General features: G+C 42.8%; 1 protein-coding gene across 2 annotated transcripts; it reads left to right on the plus strand.

The window, feature by feature from the left end:
• Window positions 1–2719: 2719 nt before the first annotated feature.
• Window positions 2720–21510, plus strand: LOC115579639 (aggrecan core protein-like). 2 transcript variants are annotated; one of them, XM_030413200.1, is made up of 20 exons: window positions 2720–2877; window positions 6336–6430; window positions 6514–6605; window positions 7103–7394; window positions 7536–7710; window positions 8411–8538; window positions 8637–8930; window positions 9228–9530; window positions 9641–9815; window positions 9902–10029; window positions 10651–10944; window positions 11033–11131; window positions 11222–13060; window positions 13854–13931; window positions 14827–14940; window positions 16255–16413; window positions 16503–16585; window positions 18075–18219; window positions 19235–19417; window positions 19515–21510. In XM_030413200.1, exons 2-20 carry the CDS (start codon window positions 6343–6345, stop codon window positions 19559–19561), a joined length of 4716 nt encoding a protein of 1571 aa, XP_030269060.1. In that variant the 5' UTR covers window positions 2720–2877; window positions 6336–6342; the 3' UTR covers window positions 19562–21510. The 2 variants fall into 2 exon arrangements, with proteins under 2 accessions (XP_030269060.1, XP_030269061.1); XM_030413201.1 differs by lacking the exon at window positions 14827–14940.
• Window positions 21511–22368: the final 858 nt, after the last annotated feature.

Genomic DNA, 22368 nt, shown 5'->3' on the forward strand with positions numbered 1-22368 from the left:
GGTGAGAAGGCTGCCAAGCCAGAGACCGCTGTTTGAGAAGGCATGTCAACATTTATAGGAGTGAAACCACTGGGGATTTATGATGGGCTGTTGGGAGATTTTCCAGCCATGTTCGGGGCGACAGAACCAGATATTTTCCTAAAACCTAACCAGCTAACCAGGTCGTTTTCCCTGGAAGTCCTGATAAATATTCCCTCACTAGTTGTTTGACTGTGTCTACTAATAAATTGGTTGGTATCTTGGGCTCCGCTCTTAACTGGTTCTCTTCCTACCTATCAAACATAAAGTGTCAGGTCGTAGACAACTTCATGTCCTCAACTGCACCGAGACTATGTGGAGTTCCGCAGGGTTCAATCCTTGGCCCCATCCTTTTCTCACTATTCATGCTACCTCTAGGCAATTTGGTCAGCCAGTTCAATTGTATATCCCACCACTGTTATGCTGATGACCCGCAGCTCTATTTCTCTTTTAAACACAACGACATGGCCAATATCAGTATCCTCCATGACTGCATGACTGCTATCAAGGATTGGATGTCTCTCAACTTCCTTCAATTAAATCCAGACAAAACCGAAGTTCTCTTCTTTGGTCCAAATAATCTCATCCCTGCACTGAATCCGTCGATCGGATGTTTTTACTTATGTTTACTGTACCCTGTACAGCACTTTGCAAACTTTGCTTTGAAAAAAGTGCTATATAAATAAAAACTTACGGTAACACTTTCTATGAAGCCCATTCTTATAACGCATTATGATGCGATCATAATACGGTTATAATGAGGTTATAATGATTTATAATTGGTGTTATAATTACTTATACATGTACATGATGTGTTATAATAACAATTATAAACAGATTATAATTTTTTTATAATGTTTTATAAGGGTTCAAGCATCATAATGTATCATAAAGTATTATATTGATTGATTGATTATAATTTATTATAAGTGTTATGTCAAATAATGGCCGTATGAGAGTGTATAATGCCTAAACAGTGGTTATAAACCATTATAAGCGGTCATTGGATGCCACCAGAGTGTCCTCACTTTACTTAAAGCATCCAATGACCTCTTATAATGGTTTATAACCACTGTTTAAGCATTATACACTCTCATACGGCCATTATTTGACATAACACTTATAATAAATTATAATCACCTTATAAAGTATAATAATAGTGATTATAATGCGTTCATGAGAGATTAGTTATAATACTTTATGATACATTATGATGGTTGAACCCTTATAAAAAAAATTATGAAAAAACATTATAATCTGTTTATAATTGTTATTATAAGACATCATGAACATGTATAAGTAATTATAACACCAATTATAAATCATTATAACCTCATTATAACCTCATTACAACCGTATTATGATCGCTTCATAGAAAGTGTTACCAAACTTACTTACTTACGTACTTACTATGATGAAGCACTTCTAACACTAAACCGTGCAAAAGAACCAAATGCATTTGCTAAATCTATGAATCCCATTTGCGACATGTCTCTTCTCTCTCTGCTGACCTCCCGTTAACGCTCTCTGTACTGAGGAATTGATTGGCCACGACGCTGAGGAACATCTTAACTTCTACAACCGAGAGGAGACAAAGGCCCAAACTGTTCATCTTTCATCTCAGGACTAAAGATCCCTACACCTCTTTCAAAATGGGGGCTTTAACGTGTACAGGAGAGTTCAATGAGGAATCACTGAGCTGTAAAACAATCAGCCTGAAACCTCCTTCATTTATATTCCACTATTATGCAAAAACTTAAATGCACCATGTGCTGCAGTTGGAAACAGAGCGTTACTCTCATTATGTGGCACTTAAACTCAACCTGGACTCCCATTATAAGCTAAGTGGGGTCCATTTGTAACCGTAGCAACAACATCTTTAGGCTTGTGAATGCTGTGATTACACATGCTGCTGTTTCCTGCCCAGCGAGCGCTCAGCGGCGCCCGACTGAAAGAGCAGCTTTGTCTCCAGATTTTGGAGGCTTTTTACTTTTTTTCTATTCACGAGTGAAAGCAGGCGGGTGGAGGGAAGTTAAAGGGGTGAGGCGCGATACTCTGAAACGTTCAAGGAGCCAATGAGAGGAGTCCAAAGGTGAGAGCAGGACAGCAGAGCAGAGGATCATGTGACATCTGTGGCGGCCTTGTGTCCAGGTTTTCATCATAAATCTGGTGTTTTGTCACAAATAATTAAACTCAAACAGAACTTGTGGAGCAGTTCTTCTGTCAAAATAAAACACAATTGTGTAAAATGGTCAGGAACACGTGAGGCCATCACTTTTCAAAGGATACAAGGTGTAAGGTACATTTTTACAGTCTTACATAGTCCTACTACTGAGTCACTTTACAGAAAGTAGAAGAGTCATTTTTAAAAAGGCTGTAGAACCATTTTTCAAACTTTTACTGACGTTACGACCTTAAAAAACATGTGAATAATGTGCACTGATTCAGAAGTTCTGTGGTCTTCAGGTTTCAATCTAATAAAAACTGTTTTTCTCTAATTTGAACAACAAAAAAAGCAACTGAGTATAAGATGTCAATGCTGTCAGTGCACAAACTCCCTCAATGTCAGTAGTTCACGATGAAAAAACATCAGGGACTCAGCTGAGGAACATTGGAAGCAGCAGCGGTGTGCTTTTATTTTGAAAGCAGAGCAGCTTGGCTCCAGTGTTTCCCTCTGAGGTCTGCAGGCTGACCTGGTCCCAGTCTCTCTCCTCTGCACACAGCCGAGCATCCTGAGCTCTCTGCTGCTGCTGCTGCTGCTCACCGGGACTTTAACTCACAACCCGGAGCTCAGCTGACACACAAACACACCACCGAAGAAGAGTCTGACTTCAACAGGGGTGAAGAATTCTACAACAGGTGGGTAAAACACTTTTATACACTTTGTTGTACAGTTAAGTTTAGTTTGGGCCAAATGAGATGTGGAAGTAATGAAGAAGACTATCACCTGATAGATTTGTTAAATGTCTTAAACTCTTAAATATCACCTCAAGTTTTAATTTACGGTTCCAATTTATCAAAATCTTCACTGAAGCTTTATGATTTATGCTTTGAGACACATTTTAGATTTCATGTGCATCATTTTCTGCAAATTTCCACAAACGTCATCCTTGTATAGTTGATATATTTGGTATTCACTGGTTTGTGTGCGCATCATGAGGAGCTGTCGGGGTTTAGAAGGTTAAAACTGTGTATTCATGAGTTTGTTTTATTTATATTACTGATTTCAGCTAATTCACAACTTTGTGATTTAAATCTGCAGTTCAGACTAGTTTGAACTCCTCAGACTCCACCTGTGGATTCAAACTCCATCCTCTCTCTTTGTTCATTGTGGATTTTAATTTTTGAAAGAGAAAAAAAATAACTTTAAAACTTTAAAAATTAAGTGACTGTTTTTTTTCTACCGGACAAACAGAATGTCAGTATCAGTACAATTTCATGTATATATAATCCAACCTAACACCCAAACAAAACAGAATACAAATAATTAGAATAAAAATGCATTAATCAAAAATAATCAAATAATAAACTATAAACAAAACTGTGATCTATTTGACTTAATACTGACAGCAGTGGCAACAGTTCACACATCGTTTCCTCCAGTAGAAGTTCAGATACAAGACTCTGGTAAAAGTAGAAGTACTGATTCAACTTGTTTACTCCAGTAAAGTAATAGATTACAGGCTCTGACATGTACTCAGAGTATCAGAGTAAAAAGTCTCCCTCTGAAGGACATTTGTGCTCAAAGCTAACTGAAGCTCACGTCATATTAATAGAATTCAAAGACTATTAAAGTTAAAGGTAGAATCAGTAGGATTTGTCCCAGCTGTTCCTGAACGCACCACAAAGACAGTTGATTGTTGAGTCTCATTCCCAGGACGTCAAATAGACACATGTTGGGTTGGTAAAGCGTCCCGAGCAGCAACAAAGACAGAAAATTAGAAACTCTCTGCAGATACGAGACACTAACACGCCTTTTCTGATGCACTGAAAACGTGAGGAGGAGAAAGTTCAGATATTTGTGTTGAAAAGTCAAAAGTTGTCCAAGAATAAATACTTGATTACTTACTTAATACTTAATAGTTTTTTTTTTCTTTGGAGCAGATTTAAAAAGAGATGGTGTTAAAGAAAATACTGCAGGAGTCAAATCACCAACATATAAGAGAGGTGTGTCCAATGTAGTCTGCAGTACTTCTGTAAAATCATCACACAACGATGAATCTGAGGTTGCTAAACTTCTGAGAAATGTGCGTCATGCAGAGAGCTCGTTCTACAAACCCACATGAGGGAGCAGGTGAGGATCACGGCCCGGTTGTGACCACACCTCCGGCCTCCGCTCCTCCCATCACGTCTCACTTTTCCGCCTCTCCTGGCTGAATGTTGGCAGTGTTGAGACGTGATGGAAAAGGCAGGACTCTGTTTACCTACGCCCTGGTGTCGTCAGAGCTGCTGCAGGGGGAACAGATCTGGTCTTATGGGCCCGGGTCGTTCTGGGAGTGGACCTCAGCGCCGGCTGAATGAGCTCAGTGTGGAGCCGGCTCACACACACACACACACACACACACACACAACTTGGCTGCTATAATCAACTGTCACTTAGTCCAAACATCGGTGCTGAGGAGACCCTCCCTCCCTCCTGGGTTCTGTTCAGAGGGTCTGAGGGAAGTTAAATTCTTCTCTGACAGATTTTTGAAATTGTGTGTAATCAACAGAAGAAGCTGGAAAAGTTTAGTTAGAGACAGAAACGACATTCACAAGGAATCTGTAACGGATAGTCGTCTGACGTAACAACTGATTATTGATAAATATTTAAAATGATTGATATTCAATGCAGAATCAGAGTGAACGACATTAGGAGTTAAAGTCATCACAAGGTGACTGGAACGATGATAATAACAGAGCTCCCGTCCACCTTTTTGTATTTACATATTCAAAATAACTTCAATTTAAATGAAAAACATTTGTCTCATGGCAGTTTTCTGTATTTTAGTTTGATATATTTGATAAACAAGTATTTCCAATTAGTAACATGACATTGTGCTCATCTCTGATTGTCAGTTAATAAATGTTAAATCGGTTAAATTCTTAACAGTGATTAATCGATTCATGATCAATCGATTAATCATTATCATTCCCATTTAGAGACCATAAATTATTATATGTACAAACACAACTGATCGAAGGTCGATCCTCTGAGACCAACGGTGCAAAAACACAAAACAGATGAACACAAACAAAACACACAGAAGGTGAGCAGCGATGTCAGACGTGCTGATGTTCAGCTAACAACAGCAGAATATTCTCCATCAGCTCCAAAGTCCTGAAGTATTATCACCTAAATGTGCTTGAGGTAAAGTCAAAATCACTCAATTCAGAAGACATTATAGATTATTAATGCTGATAACATGGATGTAGAATCACAATGTTGTTCTCTGATGCACATTTTAATCTGAACAGTAACTCTTGTAGCTGTCAGGCAGTCGGTCTGGTGAAGCAAATTAATTTCTTACTGTAAAACTCTCCAGTTAATTAAGTTATGTATCACTGAGGAATACTTTAAAATGAGTCTTTTAAAGGCCCAGTTCTATTAGAGCCCTGGTCCCGACCGCTCAGGCCTGGACCTGTCACCTCTGATGACGTGAACAAATATACAAAGTGAATCTGAGGAGAGTTTCTGCCTGTCGATGGAGGGAGGAGCAGGAAGTGTTCCTCTGATGGAGTAACAGCAAATAATTACATTTGAAAGAACTGCTTGTTTTATAAGAGGCGGCTGTTTGAGTGAGTGAGTAATCATGAACGTTACAGAGGTGTGAGGACGTTGTGTGTCACTGCTCAATGTGGAGGGAAACTGGCATCATGGAGCGTTTCAGACGTTAAAGGTGGAGATGTGGAAAACAAGGTGGACACGCGTGACCGAACATAAATGACTTTGGATCTGAGTCTGACCAAGTGGATCCAAGCCCGGACTGAACAGACATTCAGAGACATTCTCTTTCTCTGACCTCCATCACTTTTCTTTCTCTCACCTCCATCTCCTCTCTTTCTCTTTCTCTCACCTCCATCACCTCTCTTTCTCCACCTGCTGTAACTCCCGACAGCTACCTGCCACTTAGCTCCACGGCTAACTGAGCTACTCGCTAACGTCAGCTAGTCGCTACAACAAAAAGAACTGTTAGCAGCAGTTAGCAGACATGCTGCTACTGTTGAGCTCTTGACATTTCTTACAAATTACACCTTTAATATTTTCTGTGACGATTTTACATTAAGTTTGATTCATTATTATCAATAATAATCATATTGTTTTTGCTATATTTCAGGTAAAATATGATAAGGTGGATCGTGTTGCTGTCTTTGTGTCTACATGTCATCTCAGCGTCATTTGACTACATTTATGAGGAGCACTCCTTCATGGGTAAGAATGCACATTTATGTATACGTGTATATAATAATGTCATGATGAAGTGAAACTCAGTGAACTGATGATCTCTTCTACAGACCCGGAGGACGTGCTGAGTGTGAGCATTCCTCTGGAGGGGCCACAGCGTCCTCTGCTGGGAGGGTCGCTGGTTTTACCGTGTTACTTTGAGGTGGGTCATTATCAGCTTTCAGGTTATTATTCAAGATATTAGTATTATCTGCCGTGCACCTCATTGTGTAGCTTGGCGCTACAACTTCACATCAGATGATAAGTCAACGAGAGAGGAAGGAAGACGGCAAACACAAACAACTTTAAAAGACAGCATGAACATTTCATCAACAATGATGTTTTTATCACACTGAACTCTCCTCTATTTGATCGAGAGATCCCATGAGGCATAAATTGCAGTTTGTGCATTTGATTTGTAGCTGGTGAAGAAAGTCCAGCAGCTAAAGAGCTACATGCTAACTCAGGAGTTTGTGGAGACCAAGACGGAGATAAACAGAGAGTGAAAATTGGACTTGAATTTGATAAGTGGTCAAAAATACAACTCCAGATGATGCTAACGTTCTCTGTCTGTCTGCTTGATGTGTTTAAGTTCAAGGTTTTATGTAGTTAACCCAAGAATCAGATTGGAAGTGAATGGTGTTGTTGTTTTTGATTTAGGACCACACCGTCCCAGACCCAGGAGCTCCCACCATCACCCCCCTGTCTCATCGTATCAAATGGAGCCTCGTCACCAAAGAAAAAGTCACAACCATTCTCGTAGCCCTGGAAGGACAGGTGCGTATCAGCGAGAGCTACCTGGACAGGGTTCATCTGGTCGGCTACCCCGTGACTCCCACAGACGCCAGCATCAAGATCTCTGAGCTGAGGTCCACCGACTCAGGAGTCTACCGCTGTGAGGTTCAGCAGGGCATCGAGGACAACCACGACATCGTCCACGTGCAGGTTCAAGGTACGCATCAGTGTCACATAATGTCAGAGAGGTAACGGTGATCTGGATATTCAGGAAAAAGTTTTATGCTGCCAAATTCTTGCCAGGTGCACACATCTCCTCCAAGTCTGGCCTCATTTCAATGCTTGTTTATCTTTCTAGGTATCGTGTTCCACTACCGAGCCATCATGGGTCGCTACACTTTGACTTTTGAAAAGGCGAACGCAGCGTGCACCCAGAACAGCGCGGTCATGGCTTCACCCGAACAGCTTCAAGCGGCCTTCGATGACGGATTTCACCAGTGTGACGCCGGCTGGCTCTCTGACCAGACGGTCAGGTCAGTTTGTCACACGACAGCAACATGGCAACAACTTTCTTACACCCCTGTTTACCACAGCGCGGAGAGCAACGTAGCACATCCATAGTCAGGGTTGTTCACTGGAAGAAAACCTCAGACTTCTCAGTTTTGAGATCATGACGTCCATGTATTGAGTAGCATGCTAACCAGCTAGCTCCTGCCAGGTCCAGAGCTCCTGTACTCTAGTGTCAACACTCACACTTCCCTGGTGTTTTGAGCTTGGTGTCCTTACCTCTAGCTGCACAGCTAATTGAGCTAACTAGCCAACACAGCTACAGTTCGCAGCAGTTAGTATTTACTCTGGTGAAATTCTGGTGCTGCCCTCTACTTGTTTTGAAGATGACTTCAGATATCAGATTTCAAAGCCTCAAGACCTGCTTTAGATTAACATCCACATTGTAAAATCTATCACTTCTTTGGAAAGTTTGTCTCGCATGTTTGTGTCATTGTTAGATGAGACCATTTTAAAGCTTAGAATTAAATGCCAGCATCACGTCATTGGAAAACTTAAAGCCAAAGGAGGAACAAACAAACGGGGATGTATGAAAAAGAAAAATGTGGTAGTTTTAAGGTTGCAGTACAGCTGCAAATGTTCCATGAATGAAAATGTTACTTGGATATTGAAGACTTACAGCATTTCATGTTGACGACACCAAAGCTAATTTTCATTGAACCGAAGGTACCCGATCCACGATCCTCGTGTGAACTGCTATGGGGACAAAGAGGAACTTCCTGGGGTCCGGACGTATGGAGTGAGAGACCTCAATGAGACTTACGATGTCTACTGCTTCACTGAGAAGATGACGGGTACGCTGCAATTGGCGATCAGGATTACTTTGTGATTTATCTCTCATTCTTTTATTGTTTTTGCTTGAACTTAACTGAACCTGTCTTCTCTGATACAGGCAGAGTTTTCTACACTGCTGCAGCAGAAAAGTTCACATTCTCTGAGGCCGAGGCTTCATGCGCTAATCGGGGAGCTCGCTTGGCCACAACTGGTCAGCTCTACCTGGCCTGGCAGGGTGGGATGGATGTGTGTAACGCCGGCTGGCTGGGTGACAGGAGCGTTCGCTACCCCATTAACATCCGTCGTCCACAATGTGGAGGAGGTCTGGTGGGGGTGAGGACTGTTTACCTCCACACCAACCAGACGGGATACCCACTCCCTGAATCCCGCTATGACGCCTTCTGCTACACAGGTAGTCCATCGTTTCAGTTATTTTCACAACTTTAAATGAATGCTAAAGTTTCTATCCTTCAACTGGATTTCCGCGACTGTTTGCGACCATGTTTGCTCTATCAGTGTTATGAGGTGGAAATATTTTAATGTTGTGTTTTTTGCACGTCCCCAGAGCCACAAAAAATTCAATTTATTCAGGTTAAAACGTTGTGAAATTGTGTGTTTTAGATGATTGAAGGCCTGTTAGAAACTCAGTATTACTGGCTGTGAAAGTTTTAGCATTATCTAACTGATCTCTCTCCTCAATCATCTCCAGAGTCGCCTGATGAGGAGGGTTCAGGCTTCATAGAAGAGGGCAGCGGTGTTCTGAGTGTCACCACAGTGACACAGAGCCCAGAGGTGTTCTTCAGGAGGACGACCACAGAGAGCGAGGCGGTCGGGGAGGTGGAGACTCAGCAGCCTACTGTTGTGGACTTCACCTATACGTTGAGCCCGACTGAGCTGCCGCTGCCTCAACCGCCGAACGTCACTGAGTTAATCACTGACCTGATAGAGCCAGCCACCGCCCGGCCCGACGTAGGCCGGGAGCCCAGCAAAGACTTTGTGATGCCTCCAACTGGTCAGTGAAAGAACTGCTGATGCATGATACGATAAAGTCCTCGAATTTATGTTCCTAATGACGGAAACATGACTCCACTACACAAGAACTCCCCTTGTTTTTCTCTGCAGGTGTGGTCTTCCATTATCGCTCAGACTCAGGTCGCTATGCTTTCACCTTTGTTGAGGCGCAGCGAGCCTGCCAGAGTGTCGGAGCCTCCATCGCCACGCCAGAGCAGCTGCAGGCAGCATATAAGGCTGGATTTCACCAGTGTGATGCAGGATGGTTACTGGACCAGAGTGTCAGGTAATTCTGGAATGCATTTTCAGATCAAGTAGAGTTGTTTCCTGTCCCAAACAATACGTCATTATCAGGTTTTGCTCTTTTTTTAGGTATCCCATTGTTTTCCCTCGAGATAAATGTACCGGAGATCTGGGGGATCAACCTGGTGTCCGGTCCTATGGTTTGAGGCCAGCAGATGAGAGATATGATGTGTACTGCTACATCGATGGGCTCAAAGGTGAGAAAACACTGTCTAGCTTTAACATGAAAGTCCAGAGACATACGTGCAACGTCGTTTTATCATTGTGTCCAATTGAACAGCATTATCCCACATTCTCCACAGCAGAGTTTCCAGTTATTCCAGTTCTTTACCCGTTACCTAGGAATAGCAAATCCCCGGCTCCCCTGGGGTGGGACTGAGCTACATGTCGATGTATCCTTGAGCAAGATACTGAACCCCAGAATTGCTCCTGATGTGCAGTTGGCACCCTGTGAGGCAGCCACTGCCATCAGTAAGGGTCCTGCAATGAGCTGGCGACTCATTCAGGGTGTACCCTGGCCTTCGCCCATGAGTAGAACTGGATTTGGCCCCAGTAAGCCCCGCAACCACTCAGGGGGATAAAAAGCAGCAACATCACATCCAACATCGCGGAAAAGAAAATGAACGAACGAATGCTGCAATCCAAACTTTGTTTTTCCAGAAAAGTCCAGTCCAGTGGTAGAACAAATAGCCTAGTAAAAACAAGGTTTATAGTGGACCAATCTACATTGAGGACAGTTATACCCTGTGCAATCAGTATCCTGCCTATTTAAAGTTATTTTATCACCTAGGTGATACCTCCTCCTCTCTGCTCCACAGGGGAAGTTTTCCATGTGCGCTCTGCTGAGGGTTTCACCTATGATGAAGCTGCTTCCAGCTGTCAAGAGCAGAACGCCGTACTGGCCTCCACCGGAGAGCTCTACGCAGCCTGGAAAATGGGCTTCGACAAGTGCCGTGCGGGCTGGCTGGTAGATGGTAGCGTCAGGTATCCCATCAACAAGCCCCGCTCTGAGTGTGGAGGTGGAAAATTAGGAGTACACACTGTGTACGCTAACCCCAACCAGACAGGCTTCCATGAACGTGACGCCAAATTTGATGCATACTGTTTCAGAGGTGAGTGCTTGATGCTTGACTGTTATCTAATGGGCTAATTCTTTATTTTTTATTTTCATTATCATTGATTATTGTTTCATTCGTACAGCGGACCTTCTGCTTATTGCAAATGAAACTGGACTGAACATCACAGAGATCCAGGAGGTCCTGCTCAACATATCATCCATTACTGATCTGTTGAGGCCTGGTAAGATATTTTTAAATCCTGAACAGATCACATGTACAAATGTCCCTTTTATTTCCAATGTCCCTCACCTTTTTTTATTGTCCTTTCTAGCTGTTCCTTCTATTGTTCCTCCCATCCCTGTGGAGACTTCAGGCTCTGGTTCAGGCTCAGCAGACTTCGGGTCAGGGTCTGCCTCGGGGGATAACTCTGGAGACTCATCTGGCTCCGGAGACCTGGCTGCTTCTGGAGACGGGGTAATTTCTGGAGACTTGTCTGGTTCTGGAGACTTGTCTGGTTCTGGAGACCTGTCTGGCTCTGGTGACAGGGTAGTCTCAGGAGACTCGTCTGGTTCTGGAGACCTGTCTGGCTCTGGTGACAGGGTAGTCTCAGGAGACTTGTCTGGTTCTGGAGACCTGTCTGGCTCTGGTGACAGGGTAGTCTCAGGAGACTTGTCTGGCTCTGGAGATCTGTCTGGCTCTGGTGACAGGGTAGTCTCAGGAGACTCGTCTGGCTCTGGAGACATTTCTGGCTCTGGGAACCAGATAATCTCTGGAGACCTATCTGGTTCTAAAGACCTCGCTGGCAGTGCAAGTGCTGAGCTGCCTAGTGGAGCATCAGGTTTCAGCAGCACAGATGCTTCCGGATCAACTCTCAGTGGAGAAGGATCCGGCATCACCGTTGTTTTCTCGGGCATCGACAGCATTGTCTCTGCAGAGGGCTCAATTTCAGGAGAACCCCAAGAAGCTGGAGAGGGAAGCACAGGGATCCTTATCTTCCCTTCAACTGGAGAAGGTTCTGGAGAGCTCAGTGGAAGTGGGGACCTGTCTGGATCTGGCAGTGGATCTGGCTTCACATCCATGGGAAGTGGCTCTGGGGGAAGTGGACAGTTTTCTGGCATGTCGTCCGGTTTCATTAACGGCCAGGACTTTTCTGGGTTTAGCGGTTTCCCATCAGGATCCTACTCTGGCAGTGCAAGTGGACAGTCAGGGGAACTTTCAGGAAGTGGAGATGCTCAGATCCTACTGATAGATGGAGAAATGATCGATGTTTCCATCCGTACTACCAACAAGGAGTATGAGCTTGGTGGAGGCCTACTGGAGTTCAGTGGATCTGGAGACATTTCAGGATCTGGGGTTCTCAGTGGTGACCTCAGTGGCTCTGGAGACATTTCAGGATCTGGGATTCTCAGTGTTGACCTCAGTGGCTCTGGAGACATTTCAGGATCTGGGATTCTCAGTGTTGACCTCAGTGGCTCTGGAGACATTTCAGGATCTGGGATTCTCAGTGGTGACCTCAGTGGTTCAGGACCTCGTAGTGGCACTGAGTTCTTCTCAGGCGTGACTTTTATAGGGTCAGGGTTCACCGAACTTACAGGGTCTTCCTCTGGAGAGCAGGAGGCCTCTGGGTATTTGCTCTACAGCTCTGGACAGGGAAGTGGTGGACATTTGTCTGGATATGGAGGCTTGATTTACCACTCCGGGTCTGGATCGGGAATGTCTGGATCTGAGTTCTCAACGAGTGGAGAAGAAGGCAGTGTTACATTCTTGACTGGGGATTTTATGACAGAGTTATCCAGAGACACTACACCGTCTATGGAGCTTGGACAAGGGTCAGTTGAGTACAGTGGAGAAGGAAGCGGCAGCGGTGGCTTCTTCTCTGGCAGCGGAGACAACCGCTTGTTCACAGCCAGTGGTACTTCTTCAGGAGTTTCCTCTGCAGATCTACCATTGGTGGTGTTGCCATCTACATCCAGCGAGTGGGCACTGACTGAGACCACCGCAGGACCAGAGGAGGCCCTGAGTGGGACTGAACTGTCACAAACCTCTGGTGACATTGATGAAACCTACGGATCTGCGCCTGCCCCCGCAGGACTGGCTGCTCCTCCCACAGCAGCTACACCAGCCTCCCTGCAGGCAACTGGTACAGCTGCAGAAATGGATTCAGTGGAGGGTAAGTCAACCTTTTGTTTCTGAGACTTTGGGATAGAGTGTGTGTGGGGGAATGGAAAGCACTGTTCGTTCAAACCTGGGATTATGATCCCTGCGTAGGTGATAACTGCTATAGAGGTGTAATCCTTCGTTGATTCATCAATTAGACGAAACAAAAATGCTGAAACTAATTGGATATTTGCTCTTCTGTGACAGTAAACTCTAAATCTTCCAGTTCAGACTGTTGCTTGAACAAGAAAAACAATTTTAAAGATGTTGCCCTTGGGCTTTTTTCAGCATTGTCGGACATTAATAAGCAAAATAATCATTCATCAATTATCTACTACAAATTGCTCAGTATATTGGGTAATTTACATTACTGGTCATATACCTCTGTAATGACTCCTCGTTTGGAAGATTTGAAATTGGTGATAAAACTCCCTATGACAACTGCATAAGGATGGGAAACAGTTGATGTTAAAAGTGTCCTGGAGCGTGTTAAAAGAGTTTTTAAAGTAAATAAAACCAGACAAAGTCTCTGGCCATTTCTCCTGCCACTTCACAACTACAATTATTTTTTGATTCCCACAGTCCACTGAAGTGCTTAAAGTCTGCACAAAGTTCACTTTAGTTATTTTGGTGCCATAAGGAAGATTATAATTTGCGTTATTCCAAAAAGAAAAAAAAAGTCCAGCCACATCCTACTACGTCTTCTGTTCTGCTCACTACAAGATGAAACTTGTAAGACTGATAAATGTTTCTTCAAAGTATTTTTAGTAGGGAATCATTTGTATGTTTGAATCCTGACTTTCTAGGTGTTTTTAACCCATGTGAACCAAACCCCTGTGGTGATGCGTCATGCACAGTAGAGGACGGGGTTCCTGTCTGTCATGGTAAGTCCTCAAACAGCATCATGAGTGATATTATTATTATACCCTCCTCCTTTACATCTGAACTCAGTTTTGTCTGATGATATTTTGGTTTAACAGACTTCCAGTAGTCCTTCTCTGTATGTCTTTGTTGTTGTTGGATTTGCATGTTATATATTGTTGGTCTGCATTCTGTTTATTAATCAGCTTGTCAGTATGTACATATTTAACTCATTGTGATTAGATGTACTGTTTACAAATCAGTATCACTAGACTTACCAGATCTTTTATCTCTCCCTGCTGTTCTGTCCTGGTGTGTTTTGCATCATCATTTTTGCCATGTTTTGTGTCTCTTTGATTTTTTTATGTTCATTGTGTCTGCGTCTGGCTACGGGTCTCTGTGTTTGTGTCGCAGACTGAATGTTACAGTGCTTGTTCAGTGTGTCTCAGCTCTGCTCTGAAGGTTTCCAGCCTCTGTGTCACACGTGTTATCACAGCCGTCTTCAGCCTGTGTGTTGTTTTTGGTTTGCTGTGCCAATAAGCTGCCTCCGCTCTGCTGTAAGCATGCTGAACTCTGGGAAACATATGTGCTTTCTGGCATCATATATGTGCTGAATACTAATCTTCTGCTGCAACCGACCCAAGATTCAATCTTAGGCTTACTGCAGATTTTACAATTACTAGTTGTTGTCAGAATCAAACACAGATTTGGTTTACATATCAGTATCAACATCAACATCAAATGAGCATCAATGATTGAGTGTGCAGTAAATCTAATATGGATCAGAGGTTGCAGCAACGACAGTATTGTTCACCTTGTGTGATAGTCCTCCTATCACAGCTTCCTTACCTTGCTAGGCAACCCTCCCATCCCCACCCCACGCTGAAACAGTAGTGTCACCCGCCCCCTTTTTTGCAGAGGTAGATGTGTGCCATTCCGACCCTTGTGCCAATGGAGCCACCTGTGTGGAGAGCGCAGACTCTTACAAATGCTTATGCCTACCCAGCTACGGAGGGGAACGCTGTGAGATCGGTATGAGATCAGCTTCAGCTAATAACTACTAACAACAGCCTCTCAAAAACAACTGAAGAGAGAGATGCTGAACTCCACCAGCCAGTAGCATCTGTACTCGCTGTGGCTCTGTGAAAATACAAAGTCATGAGGAGGCCTGATGGTCCAGAGGTTGAAGATGTACAACACGTAGCTGTGATGTCCCGGGTTTGTAATGGGACCATGTTTCTCTATAACAGGGCAAGTAACTAAAGGGTCAGTTCACCTCAATCACACATGCAACCGACTCTGTAAAAACCTTGGAGTGGACGATTTGACGATTTTAGATTAAGACGGAATCTGCTTTTCAGGCGAATTGTAGAGTTCGTGTTATTTAACGTCTCCATCTTCTGTTTTCAAATTTTCAAATAGATGAATGGAATTGATAAAATTGCAACACCTGTCTCTGTTCATGGAAAGTCTTTTGTGTCACATGTTCTCCTTGATCTTTATCCAGACGTTAAAACTCCAACTCCAAGTCGATCACCTTCCACAAATTCCCAGTTGTTTCCTATAGTAGTTGCATGTGATCACACCATCATTTCTAAAGGGTGTAACAGCAGAGACCTTAGGGTGTTGAATAGTGGAGAGTGCCGACTCATTTGGTTGGTCGTTTTCACAGCTCAGCCATCTAAGAAATCTTAGAGAGATGGATATCTTGCAGGACAAATAAAGCCACATTTTTCTGTGGGAATATGAAAGTATGTCTTTATGTAATTTGGGTGAACTGACCCTTTAAATAAAGTCATTAAGGGGGAGCAAGGGAATGAATGAAGCCGTTGAATGTAACAGCAAAAGGAAAAAAATAATAATTCACAATTAAATTACTGTTGGGCAGAGCTCTCCAAGCTGAAGTGAAGCATTATGTGAAATTTTCCGTTCTGCATCAGGACGTTTGTTTTGTGCGTCACATGGAAACACTCTTCATTGATCTGTACTGGACGCCAGAGCGACTGAGAGTAGTTCAGTAGGAAAATATGCTCCTCGCTGACTGAATATGAATATGAACTGAAACACTACATGGGTTGTGAAAATATCAAGCACTGTATCAGCTGCTCAAACACTGATACCACACTGATCGCAAAAAGAATGATAAGAATACAGAACAACTTCTCATGATCAGATGCTGTGCTTCAGGTTTCCAACCCATCTGTAGCTGTTGATGAGGACGGATATTAAATTCATGAGTCGTATTTGAGACCCAGAAGTGTTAAATAATTCTGTAAATGTACGTGAGAGTGCATTAAGAACTACATGCACTGAATGAACGTTGACTGTTTGGTGTTGCGGCTGCAGATGAGCAGCAGTGTGAGGACGGTTGGACTAAGTTTCAGGGGAACTGCTACCTACACTTCTCTGACAGAGAGATGTGGCTGGACGCAGAGCAGCGCTGCCGGGACCTGAACGCACACCTGGTCAGCATCATCACGCCGGAGGAGCAACACTTTGTCAACTGTGAGTGCATCATGTGTGTTTGTGTCCACAGAGATGGAGACAAGAGAGGGAATGAAAAAATACGTATTCAACACTTTTGTCTCACACAGCAAACGCACAGGACTACCAGTGGATCGGGCTGAACGACAAGACGGTACAGAACGACTTCCGCTGGACAGACGGAACCCCGCTGGTGAGTCAGGGCATCACAGACACCTTCAAACAGAAGTTGCATTGGGACAAGTTGCATACAGTACAATTACACAAAGATGCAAAATGACCACAAGAAGATGCAAATTGAAAACAAAGAGATGCAAAGAGATATAAAACTACCACAGAGATACTCAAAACAACTACAACAAGATGTAATATGACTATGAGGAGACACAAAACAACAACAAAGAGACAGAAAAACTACCACAAAGTCATGTAAGAAAGTACAAAGAAGGAAACACATGACTATAGGTGCACAAAATGACGACAAAAAGCAACTATAGAGACTCAAAACAACCACAAAGAGATGGAAAAAGACCAAAAAGGAAACAACTACAAAAACAACGAGAAATACAAAACTATGATGAAGAAATGCAAAAACAGATATTCAAAACTTTTTGAAAGAGACTCAAAACAACCATAAAGAGACAAAAAACAACTTAACCATTACAGAGGCCCAAAATGACCACAAAGATATGCAACACGACTATAAAGACAGTAAAAACAACTAAAATGAAACACAAAACTACCAAAAAGACATGCAAAAAGACGACAAAGTGGCTCAAAACTACCACAAAGAGATGGAAAAAGACCACAGACTGACTCAAAACTAGTGAGAATCACAAAATAACTGTAAGAGATGTGAAATGACAATAAAGAGACATGAAACAACTAACGAGACATACAAAACTAGGATGAAAAAATGAAAAACAGACATTCAGAACTTTTAGAAAGAGACAAAAAACAACTACAAAGAGGCGCTTAACCACTACAGAGACCCAAAGTGACCACAAAGAGATGCAACACGACTATAAAGACCCTCAAAACAACTACGAAAAGACACAAACAACTAAAAAGAAACACAAAACTACCAAAATAACATGCAAAAAGATGACAAAGTGGCTCAAAACTACCACAACTGTGACCTCAAACATCGTCAGTTATTACTCTGTATTCATACAACATGTCTCACGGGTGGTGATACACAACACATCATGAAAAACAATCTTTGTTCAACATGCCTGAAAAGCTTTCCGGTGGTTTTGGAGAGGTGTGTGTGTTTATCTCTGCAAACTAAAGCATGGAAAATAACTGTTGCACCTGCGATAAGAAGCTGACTGAGCAGGTGAATGTTGTGCCAGAAAAATAAGAAAATAAACACCAAAATAGCTCCGCAGCATCTGATCTGCATAAACACGAGCTCAGCTGCAGCGCTGCACCCACTGCAACACAGCCGGGTTTATTCAAAGGCAAACATGCACCCAAACACTGACTTCATCAGCGGGTGTTTGGATGGAAAACAGTGCTGTGTGTAACGTTTATCTTCAGGTACAGGTGATGATGTACTGAATGTCCAGAATGAGTGATATAATGATGAGTTTGAAGGCAACATGCTGCACACTGTTGGGCCAGAATTAACGAGCGATTGTTTTTAATAAAGTACGTTTTTACTTTGTCTTGTTCCTCAGCAATATGAGAACTGGAGGCCGAACCAGCCTGATAACTACTTCAACTCTGAAGAAGACTGTGTGGTGATGATCTGGCACGAGAACGGCCAGTGGAACGACGTGCCCTGCAACTACCACCTGCCGTTCACCTGCAAGAAAGGGCCAGGTGTGTTGCTTCAGACCAAAACATTTTACCTCTGCTCATTGTCTGTCTGCTGTCTGGTTCTGAGGAAGGAGCGTACGATGGGTTTATCAAAGCTTTTAGGTTGAAAGTGCGAATTCACGTGATGTAAAAGAGGCCAGAAACCTTCATATCACACTTGACTGTATCATCACTGCACTGGTTAGTTCTCGAACATTCGACGCTGGGTGAAGGCGATGGCTGTTGCACGAGACACACGTCAGTGGACACGTGGTTTGATATGAAGTAGGGCTGTCAAAGTTAACGCGTTAATCGCACGTTAACGCAACATCCTTTTAACGCCGCGATTAACGCTCGGTATTTTTAAAAAAAAGAAACGCGCATTGTTTGATTTATGGCCGTCAGTGGCACCTGTAGTCTTGATCCAGAGGTTGTCAGAAGAATAAGAAAGGGAATCAGAAGAAGACGAAGCAGGGTTGGCGTTCAGGAAAAACACGGCGGACTGAAAAGCGAAAGTGAAAGTAAATGGAGAAAGGACTTATGAATGGCAAATTCACTTTCAAAACACTGCCACATGGTTCAGTCAATAGGACAAAAGTTATCTGCACGTACTGTCGACATGAAATGAGTTACCACTGAAGTACGTCGAGTCTCAAATATCATTTGCAAGCAAAACACACGGCAGATGCAGAGAGCCCACCGCCCCGTCAAAAGCAGACATCACCATGTTTTGATCCCATTTAGGGTGAGGGGATATTTTTTGAGCCTTTCATTTTCCTGCATGATTTGAAGTGTTGAATAAACATTTTCATAAAGCGAGCATATTTTCCCTTTCTTATGTTGTTAAAAGTATTCAGAACATGAAAAAAAATACATTAAGGTGCATTTAGAACAGAAAGAAATGTGCCAAAAACATTGCGATTAATTTGCGATTAATCGCGAGTAAACTATGGACAAAATGCGATTAATCGCGATTAAAAAAATTTATAGTTTGACAGCCCTAATATGAAGCCCTGTGGCCTCTGGTTCTTGTCCTCAGTGTCCTGTAGTGCTCCGCCCGAGGTGGAGAATGCCCACATGTTTGGCACCAGGAGGGAGGAGTATCCTGTCAACTCCATCATCCGCTATCAGTGCAACCCCGGGTTCACACAGCGCCACCCTCCGGTGGTTCGCTGTAGAGCAGACGGGCAGTGGGAGAAACCTCAGGTGGAATGTACAGACGGTGAGCGAACACCCGGTTAATCATCCTCATCTTCATTTTTAGTGAAGTTTGTCTCGTTCTTTATTAATAACTCACTCTTGTGTTTGTGTCGCCGCAGTGAAAGCCAGAAGAAGAACACAGCGGAGGAGCGGCGGGCGTCACTAGAGAGGAAAAAAGTAGAATTTATCATTTTAAAAGAACATTCGAAGCAAACAGAAATCCATTTTCATTTCAGTGAAGATGATCTGAAGGTTTAAATTGTTGGAAGGGTGCTACAACACAGTCATGTGATGTTTGTCTGTTCTATCCCCCGACCCTCATAATATATTTTAATTATATATAATAATTTTATTGTACTGAGTTTATTTTTATTGTGTGCATTGTGATATAATTTTGTTTTGAGAAATAATCGCCGGGAGACTTTGTTCCACGAGTTTTACATTAATAGAAATCAGCATCTGCTTGTTTCACTGCAGTCTGCTGTCGGTCTGTTAAAAGCTGCAACGAAACAAAAACAAAATGAGCCGCCTAATAATTTGATAAACAGATAAATACTTTCCGTCCATTTTTTTTCCTCCTTTATGACAGTCATTGAAATGTCTTTTGGGTTTTGGACTGTTTGTTGGACAAAAGGAGCGATTTGAAGACGTCACTTTGGGCTCTCGGAGAATTGTAGTGAGCATTTTTCATAGTTTTTATTAACTGATGTCACATCTGTCAGAAGAAAAACACAGCTGGAGGGAGACTCCTTGGTGTTTTTCAAATCAGTCATCAAGGTTTTCTGCTGGTTTCTGTATTCAGTGTAGTTTCATTTTTCCTCCTTCAGAAGAAGCCGTTCCCTCCTGTAATACATCATGAAACAAAACTTCCTCAGGGTCAGAAACAACCCATAAGAGGAGACGCAGTACAAACCTAACTTACACTGTGGCTCTCTACAGAAGGCTGTTTTTATTTATGTGCAGAATTATATGAGCGTCCAGATATCTGGATATAAATCATTCACCTACATAGGCAGAAATAAAAGCACCTGAGGACTACCTGTATAACTGCACTGGTCAGACAGTTGAATTTGTTCTGTTACGGGACTTGAAACATCAAAAAAAAAATTTAATCTGCAGCAGCTCTAAATTTGAACTCTCAAAAGGAAAATCTTGAGAAGAAATGTTTAAACGTTTTAGTCTTTGAATCAGACGAATCTGTTCAGCTCATGACTCTGTTCCTCTGGCAGATCCGACTGGCCACCGTCCCGTTCAGATTCACCTCAGATTTGGTTGGTGACGGGCCGACCACAACTGAGTTACGAGAGAAAGCCAACAATCCAACTCACCGTGTAATCTGCTTCAGTGTCTCGTAGTTTTTAAGCAGAGATTTTGGGGTCAGTGCGAACACACAACCTTTTATTTATTGTTTTCACACAGTGACAGAGTCTCTGCTGGACTGAGCCGGTGATGTTATAGCAGAGAGATTCAGCACTGAGACTACAGCAGCATCACAGCCACGCTGAAGAAACTTTCACCAGCTCCATTTTTTATATTGAACCTGCAGCGGATGTTACCCCACAGTTTGTCATGTTGGCCCGTTCAGTCTTTTGTTTTCTGTGTGTTTTAGTTGTCATCGTCTCTCACGAGGCCGTGCAGTGCACAGTGTCTCTGTGGAGCGAGTGTCGGGATAATGAACCTGTTTTATTTCATGTTTGTAACCTCAGAGGAAATCACCTCCCTGTTAACATGACAGTGTGCAGTGCCTGCTGTGGTTTTGTTTTATATTCACACTTTGACTCTTCTCATTTGTGCACTTGTTTTGTGTCTTTGTTGCTGTATTTGGAGGCTGCGCCTCCTTCATACATACTGTCACCTGCTGCATGATAAACCAAAGACTGAGATTTACTTTTGAAGCTGTACATGTGTCTGCTGTAGCTGTTTTATTCTCTGAGGATTCATCATGTCAATGTTCTCTATGTTTCTTTTTGTCAACAAATCACACGTAAAGACCAAAACCATCAACGAATCAATCTTCTGTCTGTGTATCACAGCCTGATATGTCTTCTTCCTCTGTGCCATAGAGCTCCATTGTTCTCCAGAAACTATTAAAACACATCAGTGAGCCTCACTGTTGCACTGGGTGACATGTTCCTTCACTACCATGAAATCGATGCTAAAAACGTGTTTGTTGCCGTCTGAAATAGATTCAGGTTTCTCTTCTGACCTGCTGTTCTCGCCTGTGTTCACGCAGCACAGCTACATTAAGAGTTTGCAAGTGTGAAACTTATATAATTACCAGAGCGCAGAGATCAGTCCGTCCTCCATCATTCCAGGAGCGTCACCGCCCAGATATTCCAGGTACAGACAACAACCGCGTCTTTCACCTTCCGTCTGCCTCTCAGTGAGCTCAGTGTTTCTGTGGCAGCAGCCGAGGTAAACACAAAACTGCACTGACTCACTGGAATAATAAAATTACGGTAAATTTGTATTTGCCCAACAGGGTGGGTGAAACATGGCGTCAGCATTACCTTGTGACTGAATAGGGTCCTTTAAGGATCCTCTGTACCCCACCCTACACACACACACACACACACCGGTTCACCTCGCTGCCCCGGGCCTCCGGATGAATCGACTCTCTCAGCATATTTTGCACTTTTTAATTGGTAGAAAACAGAAAATGTTTGTAACCTAAAACAACCTGCTAAGTACGTCCTGCTGTAAACAAACCATGACCACTTCAGATTACATCCAATTAGAAACACTCAGTTTGTGTCACCAGAGTTTATTTTGCTGTTTGAGATCAACATGGAGCTGAAAACTAAAAACCATATCAGGAAAACATGACACAAGTTAACAAAATAAGAACATTGTGTCATTTAATATGATGTATATAGGAAGGTGCTGAGTTTTAAGAATCTGAACAGAATAAAGAATAAATTGAAAACAACACTGGACCAAAGTAATCCAGGAATAATTATCTATAAATGTGTT

The sequence above is a fragment of the Sparus aurata genome, chromosome 4 (assembly GCF_900880675.1).
Source record: "Sparus aurata chromosome 4, fSpaAur1.1, whole genome shotgun sequence".
NCBI classification, from domain to species: Eukaryota; Metazoa; Chordata; class Actinopteri; order Spariformes; family Sparidae; genus Sparus; species Sparus aurata.